The sequence below is a fragment of the Notamacropus eugenii genome, chromosome 6 (assembly GCF_028372415.1).
Source record: "Notamacropus eugenii isolate mMacEug1 chromosome 6, mMacEug1.pri_v2, whole genome shotgun sequence".
Taxonomy (NCBI): Eukaryota; Metazoa; Chordata; class Mammalia; order Diprotodontia; family Macropodidae; genus Notamacropus; species Notamacropus eugenii.
This window is the reverse complement of record NC_092877.1, coordinates 381,800,407-381,826,981: the sequence shown is the minus strand read 5'-3', so window position 1 is coordinate 381,826,981 and position 26,575 is coordinate 381,800,407. Positions and strand designations below refer to the sequence as shown.

General features: G+C 41.6%; 1 protein-coding gene across 8 annotated transcripts in view; it reads right to left on the bottom strand.

The window, feature by feature from the left end:
- TP63 (tumor protein p63) overlaps positions 1-26,575 on the bottom strand; it is a 240,944-nt gene that overhangs the window by 92,359 nt on the left and 122,010 nt on the right. The window contains exon 1 of one of the 8 annotated variants that reach the window (XM_072618850.1): positions 17,365-17,565. The exons of the other annotated variants lie outside the window; for them this stretch is intronic. Within the exon in view, the coding sequence (XP_072474951.1) occupies positions 17,365-17,550 (186 nt within the window). The 5' untranslated portion in view covers positions 17,551-17,565. Of the gene's footprint in view, positions 1-17,364; positions 17,566-26,575 lie in introns of those variants that run through there. 8 annotated transcript variants of the gene reach the window in all.

Sequence of the window (26,575 nt, the reverse complement as noted above, 5' to 3'; positions counted from 1 at the left end):
AAACACAGTCATTTCAGAGAAGGAAAAGCCACTCGTAACTAGGGGCACCCGGAATGGTCTTGTGTATGAGGTGAGACCCGAGAAACTCTTTGAATGCCAGTATTTTTCGAGACCAACCCTAAGAATTTAAAATTCTCAAGGTCAACCAAAGACGTGATTGTCAGGTTCCCAATTTGGTCTAGAAGAACAAACAGGACATTGTCCTTTTTTTCTTCCGTTTCCCCTTCTCTTCTTTCTCTATGTTTCTCACTCTTCCTTCCTCCCTCCCTTCGTTCTTTTCTTGTTCCTTCCTTGCTTTAAAAAAAAATTAAGGAATAAAGCAATGAACAATTAAGAGATGGAAAGGCATAACAATTCTAGTTGTGATTTTGGGAGACTAAGTTACAGGAATTCTCTGTTTGCATTGATAATGAGTTTCCTCATCAAAACTGCCCTTCTACCAATGAAATCCTGGCTCAGGTCTGAAAACTAAATAAGCAATAAAAGTGAGGGCTAACTGAACTCCATTTGTATAAAATGGCATTCAGATAAACAGAAGCCATGGCCACAGGGTCAGCTAGCCATCTTTCTAGAAAGGGAGTAGATGCTACCATCAAACATACCCACTAGTGCTGTGGTAGCAAGGTTCAGGAACCACAATTAGCCCATTCAGCTGACCAGTCCTGATACATTATGGCAATTGAAATGAGCTCATCCTTTAAGTAACCATCCCATTAGGATCTCAGAGCTTTGGGGGCTTGGTGGTAGAATGAATTTAGAAAACAATGACAACAGAGGAATCGATGTTTCTACAATGAAAATTGAAGAGGATTAATATAGGGAGAAAATATTGCCCAGAGATGCAGGAGCCAACAAAAGAATTCAGCTCTTCATCAAAGTGAACTGTAAGTCACACTGGGTGGGGCCCAAACCACTTAATTAAAATCTACACTCAAAGACAAGATGGACATTTTGAATTGTTTCTGAATTGTAGTTACAGAATCTCTAATCTTTTCTTAAATAGCAGACAAAGTTCTTCCTCACTGGAGTTGAAACAAAGTGAGGCCATTTAGAGAGTCAGTTCTTGCTTGGATAATGGTCTTGGCCTTGCTCAGACTAGATCAGAGTGCCGACAAATGCCCTGTTGGGCAGCACTGGAACCCACAACACTCCCATGTAGCCAGAACCAGAAGAAAATATAATTGGAAAATATTTAACAAAATAAATAAAAATGCGATAGAACATATGCAGTTTTACTACGTGGTTTTCTAAGCCAACATGGCACCTGCAGGGATCCTCATGTATGATTTAATGAACCTACTTCTGTTTGAATTTGACCTCACTGGATTAGATGACCTTTCAAGGTCCTTCCAGCTCAAAGAGTCTATGAAAACAGATTTCAAGCAATGGTATTCAGATGGACATTGATTTTCCAAGGGCTTACAAATTTTAACGTCACAGATTCTGAGATTTAGGGATAAGATTGGCCTTAATGGTCATCTAGTGCAATCTGATTTTACACTTGCGAAAACTACCCAAGTAGGGTGACTTGTTCAAGATCACACAGTCTCTAAGTGACAGAGAAGGCATTTGAAGCCAGATTCTCTGTTTCCAAAACCAGTGTTCTTTCTATTGTCATTTCTAGTTCTACAACCTGACTCCTGTTAAGAAAGTCATCTCAGAGATGGAGGATGTTGACAAAACAGAAACAGCCTCCCTCCAGAGACAAATGTGCCTTCCCAATGGGTTTTCCCTGGTCCACATTCTTCCTGTTCAAATGTAGCAACGTGACTTTTAGCCCTGGCCTTTCTGTTGATTGCTTATGTTCTGTGGGAATTGTGATCTCAGCAGCTGAATTCTATGGGAACAGATAGAAGACCAGCCAGTCCTGTCATTCTCCAAAAGTGAGTAATCCCTTGTAGCTCACACCTAGCTGGGAGGTTTATTAATGAGCTTTAACTTCCTTAAAACAAACACATACACACATCCATCTGCCAAAGTCAGGCTTTTATCTAATACACTAGATTTTGTGTCTAACCCTGTCTAGGATGGCAAAAATACACAAGTCTTTGTGGTGTTGAAATGATTCATTTTCCATTGGGATATATTCTTAATGAAAATTTTAAAAAAAGCAATCACAAACACCAGGAAACTGTTATGTCTTAAGTCACAGTTTCATGGGAGATGGACAACTAAGGCTCCTTCTCTCTAATGTACTTGACCTTCTGCCAGATTAGTCAAGAAGTGAATACCAAGCACTAATCACAGGGACTATGCTTAGAGGTCTTCCTTCCTTCCTTTTCTTCCTTCCTTTCCTCCTTCCTTCCTTCCTTCCTTCCTTCCTTCCTTCCTTCCTTCCTTCCTTCCTTCCTTCCTTCCTTCCTTCCTTCCTTCCTTCCTTTTTGATGTAGCAATAAATAGATTCATCTCTTTCAGAGGGTGGGGATTCCTGGTTTCCCTCTTCCACAAATTCTCATAATTTCTCCAGAGAGCTGAGTGCTCATGATCATATCCCAACTGAAAAACTGCGTCATGAAAGTTAGACCCAAAACCCCTCTGTCGGCAGAATGTCTCTTTCCCAACCACACTCTGACTGGGAGTTGGGGTTCAAACTCTAATTGGCTTTTGCTCACTTCTTCCCCCATTGTTGGGCATCCTGTCATAATTGACAATTAGATATTTTTAGTGATTTACTCTGTGGTATTATTAGACAGGATGGCACTTTCCGGAAAGTGTCACTTTTAGCCACAAGCTGAAACGGACGGCTCCAGTTCAGCCTCCAGAACTAGACTTGTCTCTTCACTCCCTTTGTTCTGGTCCAATGGTTCCCTCACCACCCCCCCCATCCCAGTCATCTCAGTTCTGGAACTGCAAGCACAAACTCAACATTTCATTTGTTTGAAAAGAAATTTAAAGATTTTTCAGAAATAATGCTTTAATAATATAGAATAATAATAATGCAATAAAAGGAAAATGCTTATAAAGCAGTGAATTTCTTTACCCAGAGCAACCCATCCACATCTATGATCTAAGGAGAATAAAAGAGCTAAGTTATGTAGCATAGGACCAAGGAAATTTGTTGGAGCTGGAAATTCCAGGCTGGGCAGGATTTACAAACGTGAGCAAGCCATCCTGCGCTCTGACTTTTTGCATGGTGTCCCAAAACTCTTAGTGCATATGTGAGCTTCTGTGACCTAACTGCCGTTAGAGGACATGCTGTATACTCAGCTCCTCGAAGGAGCACTGCTCTTTCTCAGCACCAGGTGCAATGCTTGGCACATCATAGGTACTTATTAAATGCTTATTCAAATGGAAATGTACTAAATATTTGCCTTTGGAGTGACTTGTTACTATATGTGCATCTTTTTTTTTTTTTAAAGAGATATCTAAAATGTTCTTTCTACTTGAAGGATTATTGAAAAGAAGGTCTTTTCCAACTGAATTCTGGGTTTTGTTTTGTTTTTAAACTAGACACCTAATGTCTGGACATTGATGGGATTCCTCTAACTAGGGAATGAGATGTGTTATAATTGCAAGGGGCACTCCTGAACTGGCTTCTGATCCCTCTTCTGCTCCTAAGGGGTCATCTGACCTTGGGGAAGTTACTTCTACTTAGGGAGTCTCAGTTTCCTCATCAGTAATCTACAGGATTCACTGAGATGGCCACAAGAAGCCCATCCAGCCAAGCAGCCAACTGTGGGCTCCTCTGACCAAATCCTGAATAATTCTGAATATCAATAACTTTACTTCACGGATGGAATAATTCTGAATATCAATAACTTTACTTCACAGATGGAATAACTTTACTTCACAGTGCTGAATGACTCATCCAGGGTCAGAAAGTTTGTGAAATGTCTGACGGGGGATTCAGCCCCAGACTCCAAGGCCACCCCTCTATTGGCAATATCATGTCACCTTTAAAAATGTACAATATAAAATTTCTACATGAGAAAAAGAGATCTGGTAACTGCAAAAGAATAGACCCTCACTCTTCAAAGATCATCAGTGTTTTAATAAAAAAAAGGAAACAATAAAGAGACAGACAATAGAGAGGAGTTGAGAGACAGGGTGAGTGACAGAGAGAAAGACAGAGACAGACAAATCCACGCAAAGCCCCCAGGAAACTTTCTTTGCAACTCTTACTGACACTGATCCCAAAGGCTTCGCAGCTACTCTGAGTCTCCCAAGGAATTTTGGAGACCAAAGACCCCTCACTGGACTCCTCATTTTATCCCTCTCCACCTCCTTCATGTGAAGACTCATCAGCATTAGGGTGATCTAAGGTCACACCACAGAGCTCTTAAAACTAATCAGTTCCCTTACAAGGCACTAGCTGAGCACCAAAGAATGAGCTTCCATTTTCATTCCACCAGATAGCTTCAATGACATAGCAGTATATCAGCCTGATGTGATTTGACAAGGCCAAGTCACCTTTGTTTTTATGGCCTGCTTTGAGAATGTTCCTTTCTGAGAGAGAGAGAGAGAGAGGAGGGGGGGAGGGAGGGAGGAGGAAGAAAGGAAGGAAGGAAGGAAGGAGAAAGAAAAAAGAAAGAGAGAAAAGAAGGAAAGAAATAAAGACAGAAAAAGAGAAAGAGAGGAAGGCAGGAAAGAAGGAAAGAAAGAGAAAGAAAAAGAAAGAAAAATAGAAAGAAAGAAAGAAAGAAAGAAAGAAAGAAAGAAAGAAAGAAAGAAAGAAAGAAAGAAAGAAAGAAAGAAAGAGAAAGAAAGAAAGAAAGAAGGAAGGAAAGAAAGAAAGAAAGAAAGAAAGAAAGAAAGAAAGAAAGAAAGAAAGAAAGAAAGAAGGAAAGAAAGAAAGAAAGAGAAAGAAAGAAAGTGTCTGGTCAAGAACTCTCGCCAGCTTTGGCGGGGTGGCAGCGCTCACAGGCACATTCTGCTAAGTGCCATCTATTAGCAGCTTTTGAGCCAGTCAGAGAGTAGAAGGCTCTCTTTTGTAGTGGTTCCAGAGGAGCTGATGGGAATGTTTCATAAGTTTTCCCCTCTGGCACCACATGACCACTTGAATCAAAATTCCCTCCTTGGGTTTTTGCAAGGAAATCTTTATAATTGTTCAAGAGACCAAGCCAAGATATCATTCTGATGATTTGAAACTGACCCTATGCCCATGTCCAGAAACATTCCCTGGCTAGCTTTCTGCCACTTACCCCTTGCATCCCTTCCATCTGCAGCTCCCATTTTTAATATACATTCTCTACTAAGGCTCTGAATTCGAAGTTCTTGCTCATTTGTTTCAGACACGTCTGACTCTTCATGACCCTATGTGATGTTTTCTTGGCAGAAATACTATAGTGGTTTGTCATTTCCTTCTCCAGATCATTGTACAGATGAGGAACTGAGGCAAACAGGATGAAATGAGTTGCCCAGGGTCACACAGCAAGTATCTGAGCCATATTTGAATTCAGGAAAATAAGTCTCCCCATTTCCAAGCTCAGTGTTCTATCCACTGTGTCACCTCTAATTTGGTAAGAAACAATAGTCATAGCACAGAGTCGTACCCAAACAGAGATTGCTTTATTCTTGGAAAAGGTAAAATGAATCAACTTGGGCCAAGGTGAGGGGGAAGAGTGAGAGTGATTACTCTTTGAAATTAAACAGAAGATGGGACTCAATATCTTAAAATTAAGAAAAGAAAGGCAAGTCAGATGAGAGCCAAGCCCTTGAGTCCTCCTGAGAAAGAGCTTAAATGTAAAACAAGATAGGAAGTGGGGCAGACTCATCATTTCTTTGATGGAGTTCATTCTTGTTCCTTGACATATGGCTAAGCCAGGTTAGGACTATTTTTAATACTGTCAAATTGTCAATACCTCCAGACAGTGAGTAGAAGAGCAGTGAACAGAAAGAGGGAAGCTCTGGATTTCAGTTGACCTTCTCCCTTCTGGCTTTCCTGTTCATCTACCTTATCTTGGTATTGACTTAAGTAGCAGGATCTTTGCAGCATTCTCCTAGAGGTGTAACCTCGTTAGCAGAAGACAAATTCTCAAATCCAAAAGGACGACTTGAATGTCTCACTTGAGAAACATCTCAATGGTACAACATTATCATAAAATTTATGGTAAATATTTCTTCATTTGAGAAAATAATGAACCCACTCAGTTAATTTCGTCTGAGGAAAAGCAGAACCATCTCCTGTTCAGTGACTGCCTGGATTAGGGTTTTCTGTCCAGTCTCTTGTATTCTTAGTTACCATTCCCTGTTCTTAATGAGCCTGAAGGAGGGATGTTTCTATCCTTTCTAAGGTAGAAAAAGCAAAAGTTAACTCTTCTTAAAGATAATGGATTGATGGACACTTTTCCAAATGTCAAAAAAGAAAACACATTTACTTTCTGCACCCTAGGTTAACAAATGTATTTGAAGCCATTTTTCTGCATAGAATCTGGCATTGACAAATGTATTAGATTGGGTGGTGATCCTGATTAGCAGACATGACGGACATCTTATGAGGAGTGGAATACATGTGTTGGGTAGGAAGCCATTTGACAGACTGATCTAAAGACTCCTATGCTGAAAATTAAAGGAGATAAATGACCTGATAAAATGATGGAACCCATTGGAAGACCAGGAAGAGGAATGGTGAGTTGCACAGGGAGTCATAAGAAAAAAAATGAAACCAAAAAGATATTCTGGGAACAAAGCCCATGGTGGTCTATCCAATGACTATGGGATGCAGGACCAGTGTGAAGGACAGAGGCAATTAGGAAAATGACCTGGCAATCTGAACAGAAAGCAGCATAGCATCAGCGAGGCATTACATACACCAGGATGTGGCGAGAAGAGGCACAGAGCAGGAACATGACAATGGTAGACTAGACCATCACACATACCGCTTTGGAAAGGAGAACAGCAGAGAACTTCAGAATTAAAAGGGGCTGCCATAGCCATCTGCCCTCATCTGTGTGAGGAGCCCCTCCTACCAGGCTTCATGCTGTTAGTGGTTGGTCACCCGAACTTTGCTAGAATACTTCTACTGAACACCTACCACCTCCCCAAATATTTCATTTCACTTTGGATGTGTCTGTCAGTAAGCTTTGCTTGTCCATGGAACTATTTCATTTTCTTGTTTTTCCCTTTTATTTCAAGTCTAAATCTGTCATTTAGCAATTTCCAGCATCTGCTCCGAGTTCTGCCCTCTGGGGCCAAGCAGAAGCAGTCTGAAATCCTTTGTACATGATGAACTTTTAACAATTCAAAGGCATCCGTGTTCTCCCTCTGCCTGAGTCTTTCCTTTTCCAGGCCAGACATGTCCAGTGCCTTCATTTGGGGCCACAATGGGCTCACCAAGATGGAGCCTTATTTATTTCAGTCAAATCCCTATGGGTTACTGTGTGGGTAGAACAGAAAAATGGTACAGAGCACAAAGAATGAAGTGCACTGCAGGGTCTCAGGAGACCTTATGCAAAAGATATAGAAATATTCAGCTGTCGATGGATGTCTAGCTGGCTGAAAAAAACCATATCCACAGGGCCCTGATTGGTGGATTGATGGCGACCTAGAGCGAGGCCCCAGGACACTTTCCTTAGCTTAGCCCTCTTCAATATTTTTATCAACAAGTCTGATAAAGATAAAGAAAGAGGGAACTGTTAGCAGGTCTGCAGACGACAGGAAGCTAGGAGGGATGGCAAAGACTTGGGAAGACAGATACAAAAGCACTTTGACAGGTGAGAATGGCAGGAAAACCCAAGATAGTGAAACTCGATAGGGCAGTGCACTTAGGTGGGGGGAAAAATTCAGCGTGCAAGTATAGCACAAAGGAGATATAGTGAGATAGCAGTTTGGGGGGGGGGCAGGGCAGTGAGAGGCAGTGGGGTCTTAATGACTTCTAGGCCCAGCATGAGTCACCATTTTGAAGAATATACCATGAAAAAAAAGGCCTAAGATAATATTAATATTAGAGAAGGATACCGGGCAGGTCAGAGCCCATTTAGAACCAGCTGGTGGTACAGTGGACAGACTGCTAGGCCTAGAGACAGGAGTTCAAATACAGCCTCATATACTAGCTAGCTGTGTGCCCCTGGGCAAGTTGCTTAAACTCTGTTTGCCTCAGTTTCTCCATTTGTAACCTTGCAAGGTTGTTGAGTGAATCAAATGAGATATTTGTAAAAAGCAGTTAGCATGGTGTCTGGCACACAGTAGGCACTAAATAAATGCTTATTATTCCCTTCCCCCTTCCCCTTTCCTAAAGCACATCAGACATTGAGGGACATTTGTAAACTAGAGCAAATTTTGAAGAAAGTAATGGGATTCTTGAGGGAACTTGAAGTCGTGTCTACTAAGGAGTAACTGAAGCAGCTAGGCATCTTAGCCTGGGCAACACAAGGCAGCACAGAGAGGGTTGGGGTGGGCCAAAGAAAGGAATATGATGCCTTTAAATATTTAGAAAGTGATTCCCCACAAGAGAGGTGAGACTCTGCAGCAGTAGTGGGCAGAATGAGGACCACAGGGAGGAGGTAACAGAAAGATCTGAGTTACAAAGTTCTAGAATTTTCTAGCAATTAGAGCTATCAAAAATGAACTGCTCTGACTTGCATTGGGTTCCTCATTATGGGAATCATTCAATCAGAGTCTTGATAAACACCTATCAGAGACACTGGGGAAAGAGTATTGCTGGGTGAGTTGGGAGACTGAGCATCTATTAACTGGAGATTTGGAAAGAGGTGATGGTTCCTTTCTAGGTAAGGTCAGGGAGCTGTGAAAAGTATTACAAAATACAGGCATCAACCTTCACCTGTCCTGTGCCTTCTGAGTAAGTTACCTCCCTGGTAGGTGGGTCAGCTAATACCTTCAAGCAATGAACCAATGCTTAGAATTTCTTATTGTGTTAATCATGAAACTTATCACTATTAATTGGCTAAATACTGTATGTGTTAAAACCAATGAACTCTACCATATATCATGTTTCCATTTCAACTCAAGTACATCTCATTAATATATCAGTATATGAGGAATAGCTCTACCTAACAGAAATCTTGTCTTGCCCTTCTGTCATGCTCTGAATTGCCTGCTTCCTCCAACCCTAGACAGGCAGCCTAATCATGGCTCTCTTTCTCTGCCCATGAGTGACTGTAAGGATAAGGTAAAAGGAAACGGATGAAGAGATTTCTTTTCTCCCCCTGCCCTGCAACGCTAAGCATATAGCCTTTTCTCAGGGATGCAATCTAAATGGTTCATAGCTAGGATGCCAAAACCATGAATTCCCATTGACAATCCAATTTATGGCTTAATATTTATAGAGTTGCTCCTTTTGGAGGGTCCAAGGAAAGAAAAGAAATATGGGGTTCATTTTGGGGTCTATGACTCAAGTCAGTGGCACACTGATGCCTACTGATGCATATCAGATAGCTATTCCCTTCAAAGTGAAGTGTATCCTTGACTTAGGACACTACCCAATCTTGGCCAAGGTCATTTACCATTCCTCATTTCTGAACTCAGCCTCTCTCATTGGACCGACCTTCCTTCCTTCCTTTCTTCTTTCCTTCCTTCCTTCCTTTCTTCTTTCCTTCCTTCTTTCCTTCCTTCCTTCCTTCCTTCCTTCCTTCCTTCCTTCCTTCCTTCCTTCCTTCCTTCCTTCCTTCCTTCCTTCCTTCCTTTTCTTAATTTCTACCTATCACATCTCTCATGGGATGTTTGTAGATAAACTTCAATGACTCAACTTGACACAAAGTTATTAAAAACTTTGGAATTAGGGTTAGAACTAGGAGTCATTCTAGGCATTGGGGACAATGACAAAAATCAAAGAATTCTTATCTGCTAGCAACTTCCATAATACTGTTAGAAAAATGAGTCAGATAATAGTGGATGGTTACCACGTAGCCTGTTGAGTGACTATACTTAAAGGTTGTTGATTAATGAGTTAATGGGTATCCATCTAAAGGAGACCTGGACAACTAGATGGTGCAGTCAGTAGAGTTCTGGGCCTGGAGTCAGGAAATCCTAAGTTCAACTTTGACCACAGAAACTAGTTTTGTGACCCTGGGCAAGTCACTTCCCTTTCTTTGCTGTAGTTTCTTCATTTGTGTGATGAAAGTAATAGCACTTAATCATCCAGGGTTATTGTGGGCATCAAATGGAATCTTCGTGAAATGCTCCATACAGGGCCTGGCACATCATAGGAATTGCTTAATAAATTCTCTTCCCCTCCAGAGACCTCTGGTCTAAACCCTCTTTCATTTCTTTAATGGATGACTTCAATGCACACAAGACACCCTTATCAAGTGGGCAGATGAGAGAAATCAAGAAAAGAAAGCTAATCCTCCACAAGACAGACCCACTTGCCACATCTCAGACTTCATGCACCATTAGAGGCACCTTCGTGCATTTACCTGGACTGCCTTTCCTCTTTTTCACCTCTTTCATCCTTCAAGGTTCATTCCCCCTCGGGGGTTACCATCTCCATAAACACTTCTCAGATTTCCCTGGACCCCCAGATCAAGCATCAGGATTGTCTTCTATGTTTAAGCTTTTCTCTTTAGCATACTTCTCTGCGTGTCTGCTACCAGGTCCTCCCCGCTTGAGGGCAAGCACAGAGTTATGGATTCTATTTATAATAATAATGATGATAATAAGGGTAGCTAGCATTTATATAGCACCAACTATGTATCAGGAACTGTGCTTAACATTTTATAAACATTATTTCATTTGATCTTCATAAACACCCTGGGAGGTCAGGTTCTACTGTTATCCCCATTTTACAGATGAAGAAACTGAGGGAAACAGGTTTACATAATTTTCCCAAGGTCATTCCTGAGCCTGGATTTGAACTCACATCTCCCTAACTGTAGGCCCCGTACTTTATCCACAGAGCCACCTCACTTTCTTAATATTGGCACATCTAACTCCTCACACAGCATTTGAACCAAAGCAGTATGGTATATCAGAAAGAATCTTGGGACAAAATATTTGGCTTTGCAAATGAGCCCTGCCACTCACTTCCTGCTCATGTCATGTTGGGTAAGGTGTCTACTGATTTCTGGGCCTCAGTTTTCTCATCTGTAAAACAGTGAGCTCTACTCTCCACTTCACTTCAATCTGTCCTTCCTGGCTGCCCAAGATAATAGCTACTTAATATGTGGCTCACTTAATTGAATAACTCAAAAGAGGAGGCATTAGAATGGTTAATGACCTACCTACTCTAGCATGGGAGCATTTCAGTTCGGAATGACCTTGGAAGTCAGGTTGTTCAGTGGTACCTGCTAGCTGGCTGGCAAGATTGACATCTCTGTTCTAGTCTATCTACCGCAAGTTACAAGTAAGAGTACTGTGAGCTGGGGGGAACCTATGGGAGAACCAGGTTTCCATTCCAGGTCTTCGATGCCTGAATTCAAGCCTCTCTCTCCTTTTGTATCCCTAAAATCCTATTTTCCAAACCAGAAAGAAAAGTGTGCATCTGGAGTGCCCAACTCTGCTTCTGGACCAGAGACTAATCATAAGGAACATTTTCTTTTTATTCTATAGAGCAAGCACAACTGCCCTTTCTTATATTAAGGAGAGTTCCACTCAGGGCCTGAACAGTTCACCCAGAATATCTAGACCACACTAGGAGGCACCTCTCAAGGAAGCTGGGGTTTTTTTATTTTTTATTTTTCCTGCCTCTCTTAGCTCCACAGCTTTCAAGATTCAGTCAGATTTCTTTGGGACCTCCTGTTTATATTTTCCTCATGATCAAAACAGAGAAACTCAGACAGCAGCTCATTTGGTAATGGTGATGGAAAAGATAGGGCATGAGTAACCCCTTGCCTTTCCTAAGACACAACTACTGCCCAGCAACTCCCAAAGTGATAATCAAGGCAATCCAAGGAGCTATGTTGGACACCTTTCCTCCTCTGCACCGTTTTTTTTTTCTTTTTAATAAGTTATCCTGGTATCTTTTGATTCTACACCACACTCATTTGCAAATATATTCCTATGCCCCCCCACAATAAGACATCACTTGCAATCAAGTCTAAATAAACAGAAGAAAAAGTCATATTCATCCAAACCAACTGATGCTGAATTCATCAGAGACTGATCGCATGTGTACCTTTCTTCAGACATATTACACCCTTCCTCCAAAGAAATGAGGACAACCAGCACCCTATTTCGAAGGAAAAGTGAAAGTCTTAATTTAAGACCCCAAACAAGAATTGTTGTTGTTATTTTTGGGGGCAAGAGAAGAGAGAAAGAGTCAAGTTGGGTGATGATTCACAAGGGTTGCTCCTCTGTGGAAAGTGTGGTTTCTTATACATGACTCTCTTGGTTTTCTTATACCAAAATATTTCAGTTTGTTGATGATTTTTAAGTTTATAATTTATATTTTTTTTGGAGGAAAGGAAGAGTTCATGGAGAAGAGAAGCTAACTGGTACAAACCAAACTCAGAGAAGTCAGTAGTGCATAGCTCCGAAGAACTCCAGTTCTCAAATTCCTTAAATGTTCCTTGTCTTTCCATACTAAAGTGTGATTATGAAAATTCAGACAAAAAGCACTCTTAAAGAAAATATATCTTTAAAATACAAAGAAGCTGTTTGTGACTTATCATGGATACATGGGAGTTATTTCTCCAAGAGTGGAGAATGGGAGGTGTTGTGCTATCTGCCCTCCTGCCTTTCCCTTGGTTGAGATATATCATGGGGGTGGGGGTTATCAACTTAGAAGAGTCACACAGTAGGTACCTAACAAATACTGGTTCCCTTTGCACTACCTTCCCATCTTATGACCAGAGCACAGTATAAAGATAGCTATTCCATGTGGGAATTCAATGCACTTCTTTGGCTGTATTAACATTCCAGTTTCCTGACTTATCTGTACATGCCTCACACAGGAACGACAGAATGCTTTAATTTCTTTCAGAAATCTATGGTTTATTTGAAATTGGTGCTCCTCTTCCATCATTGCAGATCTTAACTCCTGGCCACGTGCTAATCTCATGGAATTCTCCTACATTTTTTTTTAACCTTAAATATTCTATAGAAAATTGATTCAAGATAGGGTCATTAAAAAAAATCTCCAGAGGGTATTGGTGAGTAACTTGGGCTATTCATTTGTTTTCTCTGATCTTGTCCATCTCCTTTTCTACCTAACTCTTAAGTGTAAACTATCTCTCCTTTCTGTAGAAAGGTTTTTTTTTTTAAATTTAAAGCAGAGAACTAGTGACATTTTAACAGACAGAACACCTCATTTAGACCAACACTTTACTCAGTGCCATACAGAAAATAGCACTTTTTTGACCTAGAATGCCTGGTAGTTCTAGTAAATGCCTATGATTTGGCCTCAAGGAGAAAAAGATTGCTCATGGTGCCCTTCTGATCCAAGACTGAAGTGGTCCTGCACAGATTCACAGCTTGGCCACCATTAGATGCTGTGTTGCGCCAGTGCTCTCAATCATGTAGAGATGAGTTATTTGGACGTGATATAAATTGGATGCAACTTTTCTATGGTAGAAAAAGCACTGGGTCTGATGACCTGCATTCAAATCCCTCCCAGTCATGTAGGTTATCTGGGTTCCATTTTCTTCTAAAATGAAGGGGCTGTGCTGGATGGCCTAAGATCCACCTTTCAGCTCTAGAGTTATAACCCTAATATGTATATGGACACTCACAAGAGAAAAGAGAGGAAGGAGAAAAGAGGGGAAAGAAGAACATGAATCTGAGCCACTGAAATTGGTCTCCGGAGAGACCCAGAATCCAGTTCCACTTCTTGTCACTCATTGTCTCTGAACCTCATTTTGCTCATTTGTGAAACAGGAATGGGAACATTTTCAGAACATACTTCACAGGTTTGTAGAGACTGATCTAGGCTGACACTGGGTGACAACTTGAAAGTTCTCTACATGCATTCTAGCTATTAGAGTTTAATCATGTTATATATGTTTATAAATATATATTTATATATGGATAGATACCTCTCAACTCAAAAAGGAAAAAATCATCTGTTCCTCTGTACAATAAAAGGTGATCACAAATGTCTCTGGAAATTCTAGTAGCGCACGCTTTGCTAACAAAGCCTTGCTTTTCTCCCCCATCACCTCAGGGTGAGAAGAATTCTTTTTAATTTTGAGTTTGGGAATGTCTCTGAATTCCAGACAAGTCTTTCCTACAGACATTCAGAAGCAAAAATCTTCAGCTAATATGGCACCTTTTCTTTTCATTCTCCTTACAAACTAAGCAAAAATTGTCTCTCCCCCAAGTCTAGCACCAAATACTAGGAATTCTGCTTATCGCCTAAGCACAGGATTCCTGGGAACCCAGAAGCTGAGACTAGGTCTGTCCCATCCTATACCTTTGTGCTTTGCTCCCCCAGGTCTGCAGAAATGACTTCCCCTTCAATTGCAACCTTTCCAAGGTTTCCCTTGGCTTCCAGTAGGGAGCTTAGGAGTTTTGATGGAGAGGAAATAGACAACGAATGTTGGACTAGTGAGCCCCTAACTCCCCTGTCCATAATGGCAGTAGTCAGAGAGAAGATGCTTTGAGGGAGCCCCAAAAAATGATTCTAAAGATACCATCACTTTCCTTGGCTTTTGTCTGCTTTCACTCTTTGTGCAGTCTCCATAACTAGCATTCCCGTCATTTCAATCTTTCAAGAGTTTTCAAGAGGACTGGAAAGAAAACAGTCCTAGCACAAGTCACTATTTTGCTCTCAAAAACAAAACAAACAAAAAACAACAAAAACCCCCAAAACAAAATACACACACACATATATACATATATATGTATACACACACACACACACACACACACATATAGTGTTCTAGTGATTATTTAATAGGTGAATGAAGTGGCTGAATAACTTGTTTTAACTGAATAAGAATATTAAACTCCAAGCTCATCTCCTCTAGATTCATTCAAAGAAATGATTTATACTATTATGGCTTTTTTTGATGAAAAATTCACCTTGAATTAGGCCTTCAAAGTTTACAGAACATTTTCTCCATGACATGGCTGTGGTATAACAAGCATGCGTCTTGTTCTGTGCATTTAACAAATCGGGAAATTGAGACTCAAAAATGTTAAGTGAGTTACAGGTCACCTACCTTAATTGGGGCATTTAGGATACAAAGTCTAACTTGAATCTAAATCTTTGGCCTGTATGTCCAGTGTTTGGTCTATTTCCCATGCCACCTCCTGATGGCAAGGCCAGTTTATCCAGATGCTTGGGTCTGTACTTCCCAACATCAGCCATGACCTCAAGATGTGTCAGTGAAAGAATACAATCACTTTCCCGAGGAGCTTCGTAACTGCCACCCTTGGTTCCTGGGCTACATATTCTCTAGGGACACTGATAATTCCCAAGTGAAATTGGCAACTCACCTGACAAATGGACATTGGGTGTATTTCTTTGAGAAAGTTCTTAATTTAAGATAATCTTTATTTACAAGTCTTGATCTTGAGATTGGGATAGTATCTGCGGTCTACAGAGAGTACAATACACCCCAATATTCTTTTTCAAATACCCTCAAAACAGTAAGTACCTAGACAAAGCTCATTCAAGCACCAGCTCAGATCCTCCAGGCATATGATGACCATCTCTCCTAAGGGTGATGGGGGCTCCCATAAAGCTAACCCAATTTATGGCACTTTGACAAGCAAGATGGATATTCCAAAGTCCTGGCTCTTATTCCCTTGATGTTCTGACCCTGCTCACCCCACTGAAGGGAACAATGCCATTAGATCACTTTTGCTAACTGTGCCAATGGATTTAGCTGATTTCTCTCTCATGAATTTAATATTTAACTTCACAGTGATCTGATCTTGATTTCTCCCAATGTTACATAAGCTTCAAAAATGATAATGATGGACACTGTCACTGGAGTTACCAAAACATTTTACAATTTTCTTAAAGAAAGATATATGCCCCCCAATCCCCAATACATTCAACCTAAAAAAGCAAAACCTGTGGGTTTTTGGGCTACACATACTGCATGTGTGACCATGCATGAATAGTAACATGGTGATATCTTATTGGGGGGGTCAGACCATCTCAGAAAAGATATAACGCAAGACTCTGGTCTCATTATCTCCTGGAGTGGATTAACCTCAGTCATTGGACATGGGGGCTATTTCATCACCAGGGTCGTTTAACATACGGCGCTTGACTCATTTTTAAAAATCATCCTCTAATAGTTTCAACATTTGGAGCAAACCAACGTATTCTGTTCCTCCCTGAAAGAAAGAAGAGGGAACCTCAAATTCTCAAGCATACTTTCAGAAGGATAATCAGAGCTCCCTAGTCTGTCTCTTGCTCACCCAACATTTCCCCGATCATATTTCTAGAACTCAGGTGTCTCAAACAATGAGCCTTCCCTGGCTGACTGTGCCAACTTTAGCCTCCTCCCTTCCTCCTTCCTCTCAAACTGCGCTAGAATGTTTTATTTTGATGGAAGTGGCCTGGCTTGTCTGTCTGCCACCAAAGAGCAGTTAGCATTTTTGTCTGAAATCCTGAACTCCTTTTCTAGCCTTCCCCCCACCCCAACCAAAAAAAAATCTCATTAATGTCAACACAGCTGCTCTATTCTGTGGAATGTAAACTAATCTTGTTGTGAGACCTCCCTCAACCCCAGGAGACTTCCTCCAAGCCCTTGAGGTGGTGGTGGGGGGGGTCCTCCAACTCTCCCTCCCAATCACTTTAACCTCCAGCCTATTTAACGGATGTCACAAGTGTTTGGCTAGAAGGGAGATGCAAGGAGGTCATTCTTTATCGCCCCATGGGCAAGAATCTAACTTTTGATTTTAATCAATAGGCACGCATCCTTCCAGATTGTTATTGTACTGTGGAATTCCCCGGCTGCCACCAGGTAACATAGGTGCTAGTTATCAAGTCTCTTCTGAGAGAGAGGACCAGAATCACTTAGAAGAGATGAGATTGGCTTTAAGGCTTTCACTAGCTTGCAGTGGATTTGCATGTCAAACTTTGCTGCTTTTCACAGGACTCAAGTATGCAGGGAGTATTGTGTTTAGGAATCCCGTCACAACTTTGGTGTGACAGCTGCTGGACATGGGAGCCTTTTGTGCACTTGGGGCCCAAGAAGTTCTGACTGTCCAGTCTGTTCTCAGAAATATAAGTATATGTATATAATTATATACAAACTCACCCCAGGGAAAATAAAACAATGGAATATATTTCATCACAAATACCAATCAAATTATATTTCTCCTGTACTTTCCAGGATGAAAAAGTTTGCATTTGCCACATGGAGCCTTCTCCAAAGTGAAATTGCCATATGTAATTTACTACAACTTTAACTTGGGCAACCAAGCCTGAATGCTGGTCTTTTTATCTCTCTAGCAAGGTGTATATGTATTATATATATTGAATATATATATGTATCTCTATATGCACATATATATTCAACTAAGAGAGCATCTCTAGGTTGCATGCCAAAGTCCCCAGGAGCCCCTTACCTCACTGTACTGAGTCTGAGGATTGTTCTCCAGGTACAGCATGTTAGCAGGGAGGTTGATCAGCGCCGCTGTCCGCTCTTCTGGCTCCAGGATTTTGGCAACCCCCCCACCCCCTCTAAGACCCTCAACACAGGATTCTCCTAGGAAGATAACAGCACTCAAGGCTTGCTCTCTCTTTCCCTGCATAATTTAAGGTTTCCTTATATATACCCAACTATAGGCATGAAGGGGCGGGACCATTCACTTTACCTGTCCAATCCATCAAACTTCCACCTGGACTCCTCCACTCCAATGGAGTGAGGCCTCTCCCATCTCATTAAGTGGTTAGAATTCCTTATCACCAATCTTTAAAAAGAAAAAAAAAAAAACAACAACAAGGAGACAGAGCAAGAACGGTATAACTTTCCCTTGTTACAGAGAGACAGAGAGAGAGACAGAGAGAGAGAGAGAGAAAGAGAGAGAGAGAGAGAGAGAGAGAGAGAAAGAAAGAAAGAAAGAAAGAGAGAGGGGGAGAGGGAGGGAGAAGGAGACAGAGAGGGAGGGAGGGAGGGAGGGGGCAGGAGAGGAAGAGGGATAGGGAGAGAGAGAGGGAGAAAGAGAAAGAGAGAGAGAGAGAGAGAGAAAGAGAGAAAGAGAGAGAGAGAGAGAAAGAGAAAGAGAAAGAGAGAGAGAGAGAGAAAGAGAGAAAGAGAGAAAGAGAGAGAGAGAGAGAGAGAGAGAGAGAGAGAGAGAGAAAGAGAGAGAGAGAGAGAGAGGTAGAAAGGAAGAAGGAAAGAAAGAAGACACACTACCACTAGTTCAGTAATGAATGTAAGAGATTTCTGAAAGTTAGTACAAACTTAAAAAAGTAAACTAAGAAGAAAAATAAAGGGGGAGGAGCAGGTATCAGCAAAGTGGGTCACTGAAGGAAACAGACATATACAGGTACAAAAAGAAAAACAATGAAAAAGAAAAACTCATGCCTATGAGTACAGCACCAAACTGCTGCCGCCCACACTTTGGAGAGCTGCCTGGTTTTCAGGGCAGGGGAGACATTTTCCCTACAATTTCCCAGCTCCACTGTAACACAGTTATTGATTCCTATGGCCTGTCAGTCCACCACAGGTGACCTGAAGAGTTGGGGTTGTTTCCATCACAGGACACTGAAGCTCATTACCTCAATCTGAACAAAGCAGCTCAGAGAGACACAAGAAAGCTGCTTGTGCAAAAGGGATTCAGAGTCTGGATCTATCCATCGATCCTCCTCCAGACCTGGAAGCCACCCAGTGGAAGCCCCAAACTAGACCGGAATATTTCTTTCACCAGCCCTTCCCTCTGTGATTCCAAATCCAGGTTTTCATAACGTTTCTCTACCTAGAGGAAAGCGTTCTGTGCCCTGGGGTCAGCCATGCCAAAGCTAGCGCTAAAGGAGACACAAACAAGATGGAAAAGATGAGTAGGAAGGCCGGGTGCTCCACGGGAAGGGTTTACTGGCTTTTGTCCTGTAAATATGCATCCATAGGCACACAAGGATATTACCATGGAATCTGGCCTTGGGCTTTTAGTTGAGTAACTCATGACCAAATTCATCCTGTGTTTCATTAAATTCCTTCCATTATCTCTAAGCGTTTTATGTAATTCTGTTAGATTCCTATCTCAGCCTCCACTTTTTCCTCACCCCCTACCCCATCCCTCCAGCCCTCTCCCTGCCACCATGTTACATGGTCACAGTCAGCACCAGGAAAGGCACTTCTGCCTGTGCTGAGAGGACATTCACATGGTACCAAATGGAATCTTGGTTCTAGTGTTCCTGAACATAGGAAAGGCTTTCTCCAACCCACTTAGGAGTCAAGGCCAAATGGGAGACACAGTCAAGGTTTCCATGTACTCCTGGACTGATTGCCTTCCCTTTGATTTCATTTTTCCATCTGCCCAATTCCTCCTGCAAAAGACCTTCTGATGACTGGAAAGGATTGTCCAAGCAACTTTGATTTGGTGGATGAGAAAACTAAACAGCAGATGTTGCGTAACTTGTCCAAGATTAAATAGGAAGTTGAGGAAGGATTTGAACCCAGACCCATGCCTTTTATCATGCAAAAATGTGCTTTATTTTGTTGTTCCAGTTTGTGTGTGTGTGTGTGTGTGTTCTAATTTGTAAGAATGCTCCTGATTATTAAAAAGTCCCTCAATGCAACTGATGGTCCTTTGGTGGAGTAAGATTATGAATTTTAGATGAGGCTCCAGATTTTCCCCCAGGAACTTAATTTGCCTAGGCCAAGTACATATTACCCCTATTCTACAGATAAAGATAATTAAAAAAAAAAAAAAAAGATTCAGGATTTGAATCAGAAAGAATGGGTCATTGGTAATAGGGAGCTGAGGTATTTGTTCCAGTGTTTATAAAGTACTTTCATTATCAAGGTCACCATCACAGACAACTAGGTGAGATAATGAGTTCTGGAAACAGGGCTCCATTCTAGAGATAAGAAAACTGAGTCTAAGAAGCTGCCAATCAATTAACAGGAACTTATCCAGCATCTCCTATGTGTCAGGCTATGTTGTTAGGCACTGCAGACACAAAACTAGAAGTGTATTATGCCCAGGTCTTAAGTCATTGGCATTAGGAAGATGCAGACACATATGAATATGCCCACACTAGGGAGAGTATGTCCAGAAGCTCATTTCAGACTGGAGGAGGAGGTGCTAGCAGCTACGGGGTGGAGAAGGAGCAAAGGCAGCATGTGGAAGGGCCCTGGAAGTTGCTTTCGAAGAACACTTGGACAGGGACAGGCGAGGGAGACTTATTCAAGACCATGCAGAAGGTACATGAAAATCAGCCATGACTTCCAGGCAAATCTTCTGGCTTGGAAAGGAGGCTCCATTCAGAACTGGGAGTGACCAGGGTTGAGATCCAGCTTCCCATGCTTACCAGATGTGTGGAAACAGGCTGCATATCTTCCTTCCCTGTCCTGACAGGGATAATGATACTTTTAGTACCTCCTAATGCTTGTCAAGGGCCTAGGGGACAGTCATAGCAAAGACTTGGAGGTGGTAGATTGGGAGAACAGCAAAGAAACAGGGTCATCCAGTGGCCAGAGCTCTGAACTTGCCTGTAGAAGACCTCACCATCGATGTCTATTTTTGGCCATGGCCCAACAGAAGGTGTTATTTATATATCACTGTAAAGCCCTTCCTCTTTGCCATCCTTTGGAGCAGAGGTTTCCAATCTTATTTGGCCTACTGCTCCCTTTAAAAAAAAATTACTCAGTGCCATCCTGGAAATCTACTTTAACATTTTAACAGTTTTTTTTTTTTAAATTGTCATTTCAAAAAATATAAAATATTTTTTTAAATGACACATCTTAAATCTAATAATTCATTTTGAATTTGTGTGTGGGGGGTCTGCACTGAAATTCTGATGGCACAATACTGTGACATGTAGCCATATAGTATCACATTGTAAACAAGTCATTATATGCACATATTCCTGCCAATACATGCTGGACTTCCCAATAACTTGAGACATGCTTGCCTGCCAACACTAACTTGTTAAGACCTGTTGGGAGGACTTGACCACTGATTGGTTATAACTTGAATTTTATGTGTTTTTTGGAAAAATAACGTACTCACTACAGCTTTAGCTGTTATACAGTAGATGGAACATGTACAAATGTTTCTTTTTTCAAAATATGCTTTTCTTTTTCCTTATGCTTCCATATTTTTATTTCCTTATTTTAATACAACGCCCCTCAATTGCAGCCAAGACTACTAACATCCCCTGGAAGGTTCCAACATCCCTAGTTAGTGACATCACCCACTTTGGGAACCTATTCTTTAGAATCATTAGTTCTTTTTAGACAGCTCCCAGGCCTCCTGCATGAAACCTAGATCCCTGCTCCAGCAGCTACCCCCTTTCCCAAAGTACTGTTTATGGGTGTTTTGGTGGGGTAGATATATTGTGTGCACTTCTATCAATCAATCCAAAAGCATGTATTAAGTGTTTGTTATGCATAACAAAGTCCTGTGCTAATCATGAGAGATGTAAAGACTGTTTTATGGAGAACTCATACAAAATAAGCATTTACACAGTGGTCAGAAGAAGTCATACAAGGACACTCTCAAGAACTTTGGAATTGATTGTGTGACATGGGAGACATACACAGGACCACTCAGCACAGTGTGTCCATGTCAGCGAAGGTGCTGTGCTCTGTGAGTGAAACAGAATTGAAACATCTAAAAGGAAATGCAGGATACACAACTTTAGAGTATCCACCTCAAATGTCCACACAGACCATTTGTGCCCAGCCTGTGGTAGAACATTCTGAGCTCATAATGGTCCAATCAGCCACCACCAGACACATTGAAATTTAGCCCTAGCACAGTAATGTCATTTTTGCTCTCTTCAAGGATGAAGGACAACAACCAAGCATCTGGAGATATAAGAATAAACAATGGAGTTTTCTCTGATTGTAAGGAGCTCCAATCCTAATGAAGGAGACAAGAGTACATAGAGAAACAGATACAGCCTACCTGAAAAATTTATGTACAAAATCATACCTACTATATTCCAGGCACTGTGCTACATACTTTACAAATGTTATCTCATTTAATCCTCCCAATGGAGGACAATCTAAGCAATGTGAAGTAAAAGCTATTTTCTGTAACTGATCATAATGTCCCCTAAGAGAGTCGTTTTGGTAGCAGCACATGGGATTATTATCTCCATTTTACAGTTCAAGAAACTGAGACAGATGGATGTTAAGTGCTTGGTCACACTGTCTAAGGAGAGATTTGAACTCAGTTCTTCTGGAGTTCCAGCCCCGTGCTCTGTGCACTTTGGTGAGCTCTAGCTGCCTAACTACATAGTTATTTGGGAAGGAGGGCACTGGCAGCTGGGGCATCCAGGAAAGATTTCTTGCCAGTGGTGCTTGAGTTGGGTCTTAATGGAATAGAAGACCTCTATGAGGTAGACATGAGAAGGGAGTGCGAAGCCAGTTCAAAGGATGGGACGTGGAATGTCCTTTTTTGAAGATCCAAGAGAAAGTCATTCTGACTGTATAGAAGAATGTGGAAGGGAGAGGTCAGTGCGGCTGGAAATGTGGGTTAGGTGGGGCTCAAAAAGTTAAATACCCAGCTTCTGGGATAAGAACTCACTGTCTGACAAAAATTGCTGGGAAAACCGGATAACAGTGTTGCAGAAACTAGGCATAGACCCATGCTTGACACTATACACAAGAATAAAGTCCAAATGGGTACACGATCTAGGTATAAAGATTGATACCATGGACAAACTGGAGGAGCAAGGAACAGTGTATTTATCAGATTTATGGAGAAAGGAAGAATTTTTTACCAAAGAAGAGATAGAAAGCATTATGAAATGTAAGATGGATAATTTTGATTACATTAAACTGAAAAGTTTTTGCACAACCAAACCCAATGCAATCAAAATTCGGAGGGATGTAGTAAATTGGGAAAGAATATTTACAGCTAATCTCGGGAATAAAGGCCTCATTTGTAGAATATATAGAGAACTGAGTCAAATGTACAACAATACAAGTCATTCCCCAATGGATAAATGATCAAAGGATATGAAAAGGCAATTTTCAGAGGAAGAAATTAAAGATATTTATAATCATATGAAAAAAATGCTCTAAATCACTTTTGATTAGAGAGAGGCAAATCAAAACAACGCTGAGGTACCACGTCACACATATTAGATTGGCAGACATGACAGAACAGGAAAATGATAAATGTTGGAGAGGATGTGGGAGAGTTGGAATGCTAATTCATTGTTCGTGGAGTTGTGAGCTCATCCAACCATTCTGGAGAGCAATTTGGAACTATGCCCAAAGGACTACAAAAATGTGCATACCCTTTGCCCCAGCAATAGCGCCTCTAGGACTGTATCCCCAAGAGATCATAAAAATGGGAAAGGGTCCCACATGTACAAAAATATTTATAGCAACACTCTTTGTAGTTGCCAAAAACTGGAAATCAAGCGGATGCCCATCAATTAGGCAATGGCTGAATAAATTATGGTTCATGAATGTAATGGAGTACTATTGTGCCATAAGAAATAATGAACAAGACTTCAGGGAGGCCTGGAAGGACTTATATGATCTGATGCTGAGTGAAAGGAGCAGAACCAGGAGAACTCTGTGCACAGCAACGACCACAGTGTGTGAGAGTTTTTTTTCTGGTAGACTTGGATCTTCATAGCAATGCAAGGACATAAAAAAAAAAAAAATTCCCAATGATCTTCTAAGGCAAAATGCCTTCCACACTCAGAGAAAGAACTGTGGAATTCAATCGCAGAATGTAGCAGATCATTTGCGTGTGTGTGCGTGTGTGTGTGTGTGTGTGTGTGTGTGAGAGAGAGAGAGAGAGAGAGAGAGAGAGAGAGAGAGAGAGAGACAGACAGACAGACAGACAGACAGACAGACAGACAGATAGACAAATAGACAGACAGACAGACAGACAGAGACAGAGGCTGCTAAAATCTCTGCACCGCTTCTTAGGCTACTATTTTAAAATAATTCAAGGGAAATTCTAAATTTCAGTTAGAGATAAGTGAAAACAAAGATATAATTTATTTTCCCATCCAAGACCATAAACTACCTAAAAGTTTCCTGGGTATCTTTTCTGGGTTAGTCCCAGGTTAAGAACTATTGTCCTAGAGGCAGAGAAGCCCAGAACTGAGTTGAGTATGGTTAGATTTAAGGTCAAGGGGAATAAATTTGGGATTGACTGCATGAAGCTATCTAATTAGCCTAATCCAATTAAAGTAAGTGTCAAGATGCTAAGGCCAAATAGATTTATCAGGGGAGAAGACTTCCAGAAGTTCACTAGGCTTGATCAAGAACTTGATATCTTCTTGAATCAGACATTTTAATTAGGAGCAGCTGGAAGTCTCTTCTGACTGAAGGAGGACCTCAGCCACCCTGGAAACAGCTCATACAAGCAGGGCGATGTCAGTCCTGTGGAGAGAGATCCAGGGGAGGAATGGGGTTGGAGTGAAAAAGCAGAGAGGAAGTCAGGGCAGTTATCATCTCAGCCTTCCCAGACAGCGCCCGGCACATAGTGGGCACTTCCTAAATGCCGTGTTTTATGGACGATTCTCACTCTTACAACAATGTGGTGAGGTTGAGAGTGCAGGGATGCTGGGGAGAACTGTCTTACAGATGAGTATCTGGAGGCTCTGACAGTTGACTCAAGTTGTCCAAGGGACCTGGGATGCAAATAAATAGAATTCAAGTCCACTAATCTTTCCACTAGTTAATTATTCCATGTTCCTCCTGAAATATGCCCATTACATGAAACACCATAAGTCAAATAATCAACCATAGCAGTCCAGGGTAATGACTCATAGCTTTCAGTTAGTCCTGGACCCAGGAAGAGCTGCAGGATAAACCACAAAGTCCAGATATTTCCTCTTAGGCTATCTCAGCACTGCTACCCAAATGACTCTCTTAGGGCACATTATGGTCAGTTACAGAAAATAGCTTTTATTCTGTGGTGCTTAGATTGTCTTCCATTGACATCACCTAGTAGTGTGGAGGCCACCATATTGATGAAGCCCATGCCAGTGGAAAGGGAGAACACTAGAACTTCCTTCCACACTCAAAAATGTCCAGTTGAGTCTGAGCCCAATGACCAACTGTATATCAGTCATCCACAGACTACTCCAGTCAAGGTCAAAGAGAGGCTCTTCAGTGGAAGGTGGGCCGCCAGGCCATGCTTTTCTATTGGAAAGAATAAATGAAAAGGATCATTTAGCACTTACTACGTTCAAAGCAATAGACTGAGTACTGGGGATAGAAAACAAGAAGACAGTCTATTCTCAAGGAGCTAATGCTCCAAAGGGAGAGGAAACACAAATGAAAGGTTTCCACCACAAGCCTAGTGGAGGAGGCTGGAAGAGCTTGTTTGGTGGTTGTTGTTCAGTCATTTCAGTCATGTCTGACTATTCCTCACCCCACCTGGGGTTTTCTTGGCTTGTTCATTCCTTCTCTAGCTCATTTTACAGATGAGGAAACTGAGGCAAACAGGCTTAAGTGACTTGCCCAGGGTCGTTCAGCTAACATGTGTCTGAGGTCTAATTTGAACTCAGGAAGACGAGTCTTTCTGACTTTAGAAAGCACTTTATCCACTGGGACGCCTAGCTGCCCTTCCATAAGCCCCTGAAAGTCAGTCTTAAAAAGAGATGAAGTTAATCATATCTAGATAACATTGATGTAGCTTAGAAATTGTTTGATTCTGAAACAAATCTACACTGGTAGCCAGGGATATAACTAAGGGAGGACAGGCGGAGCTTTGGGTCAGGGTTCTGGAATGTTTAATACCCATCTTCCTCTAGTAGTCACTCCCTTTTTTCCCCTTCCCCTACATCCCCTTCCTCATCAGAAGCTAGTTCCACAGTACACCACTGCCCCTGGCATCTGCACCCTGGGGTAAGTGCCTGACTCCACCCTACCCTGCCCTCTCTCTCCCTCCCTGCCCCAGGCTAGATTCAACGCTACAAAACAACAGCCTGTTATGTGGTTATTCTATGGAAAAGTCATCCAGACATCATTCCGGGGTTGAATGATCCCTTCCAGAAAACATGTTATACAATCCTTCTTGATGCTACCCTGGTCCACAGAAATTTCGCCTGCCCAGGTAGACCTCCATACCCTCTTTCTGACTGACCAGCAAAATCAAAGTTTTAGACAGATGAAGATGTTTCCACTGTGGTCTGAGCAAAGAGCACCAAAATGGAGCATTCTTCCATTCACATGTTAGGTGACCTTGAGTGAGTCACTGGCCCTCCAGGAGCCTCAGATTTCTCAGGTGTAAAACCGGAGGTTCTCAAAGTCCTTGGAAGAGAAAACATTCCATGCCAAGGATTTAAGGAGAGGATCTGGAGAGCAAATTGCCCAACATACATCTGACTGGACTCACTTGCGTTCAACAGCAACAGTAAGGGCAATGAATACCTCTACAGACCTTTCAAGTCTGTCAGGTGATTTGACATCTACTTTCTGATTTAAGCCTTGCAGAGAAGAGGCTGCAGGTTTTACAGATGTGAGGATACAAGCTCAATGTTACAGGGATGGTCTGTGGTCATACATCCAGTGAGTACCAGGGTTGGGCACTGAACCCAGAACTTTCACAAACTCCTTTTGCCTCCATCTAAAGTTGCGCAAACAGAAGGAGAGAATAGGATATATTGAATCTCCCAGCTGTATAGCCC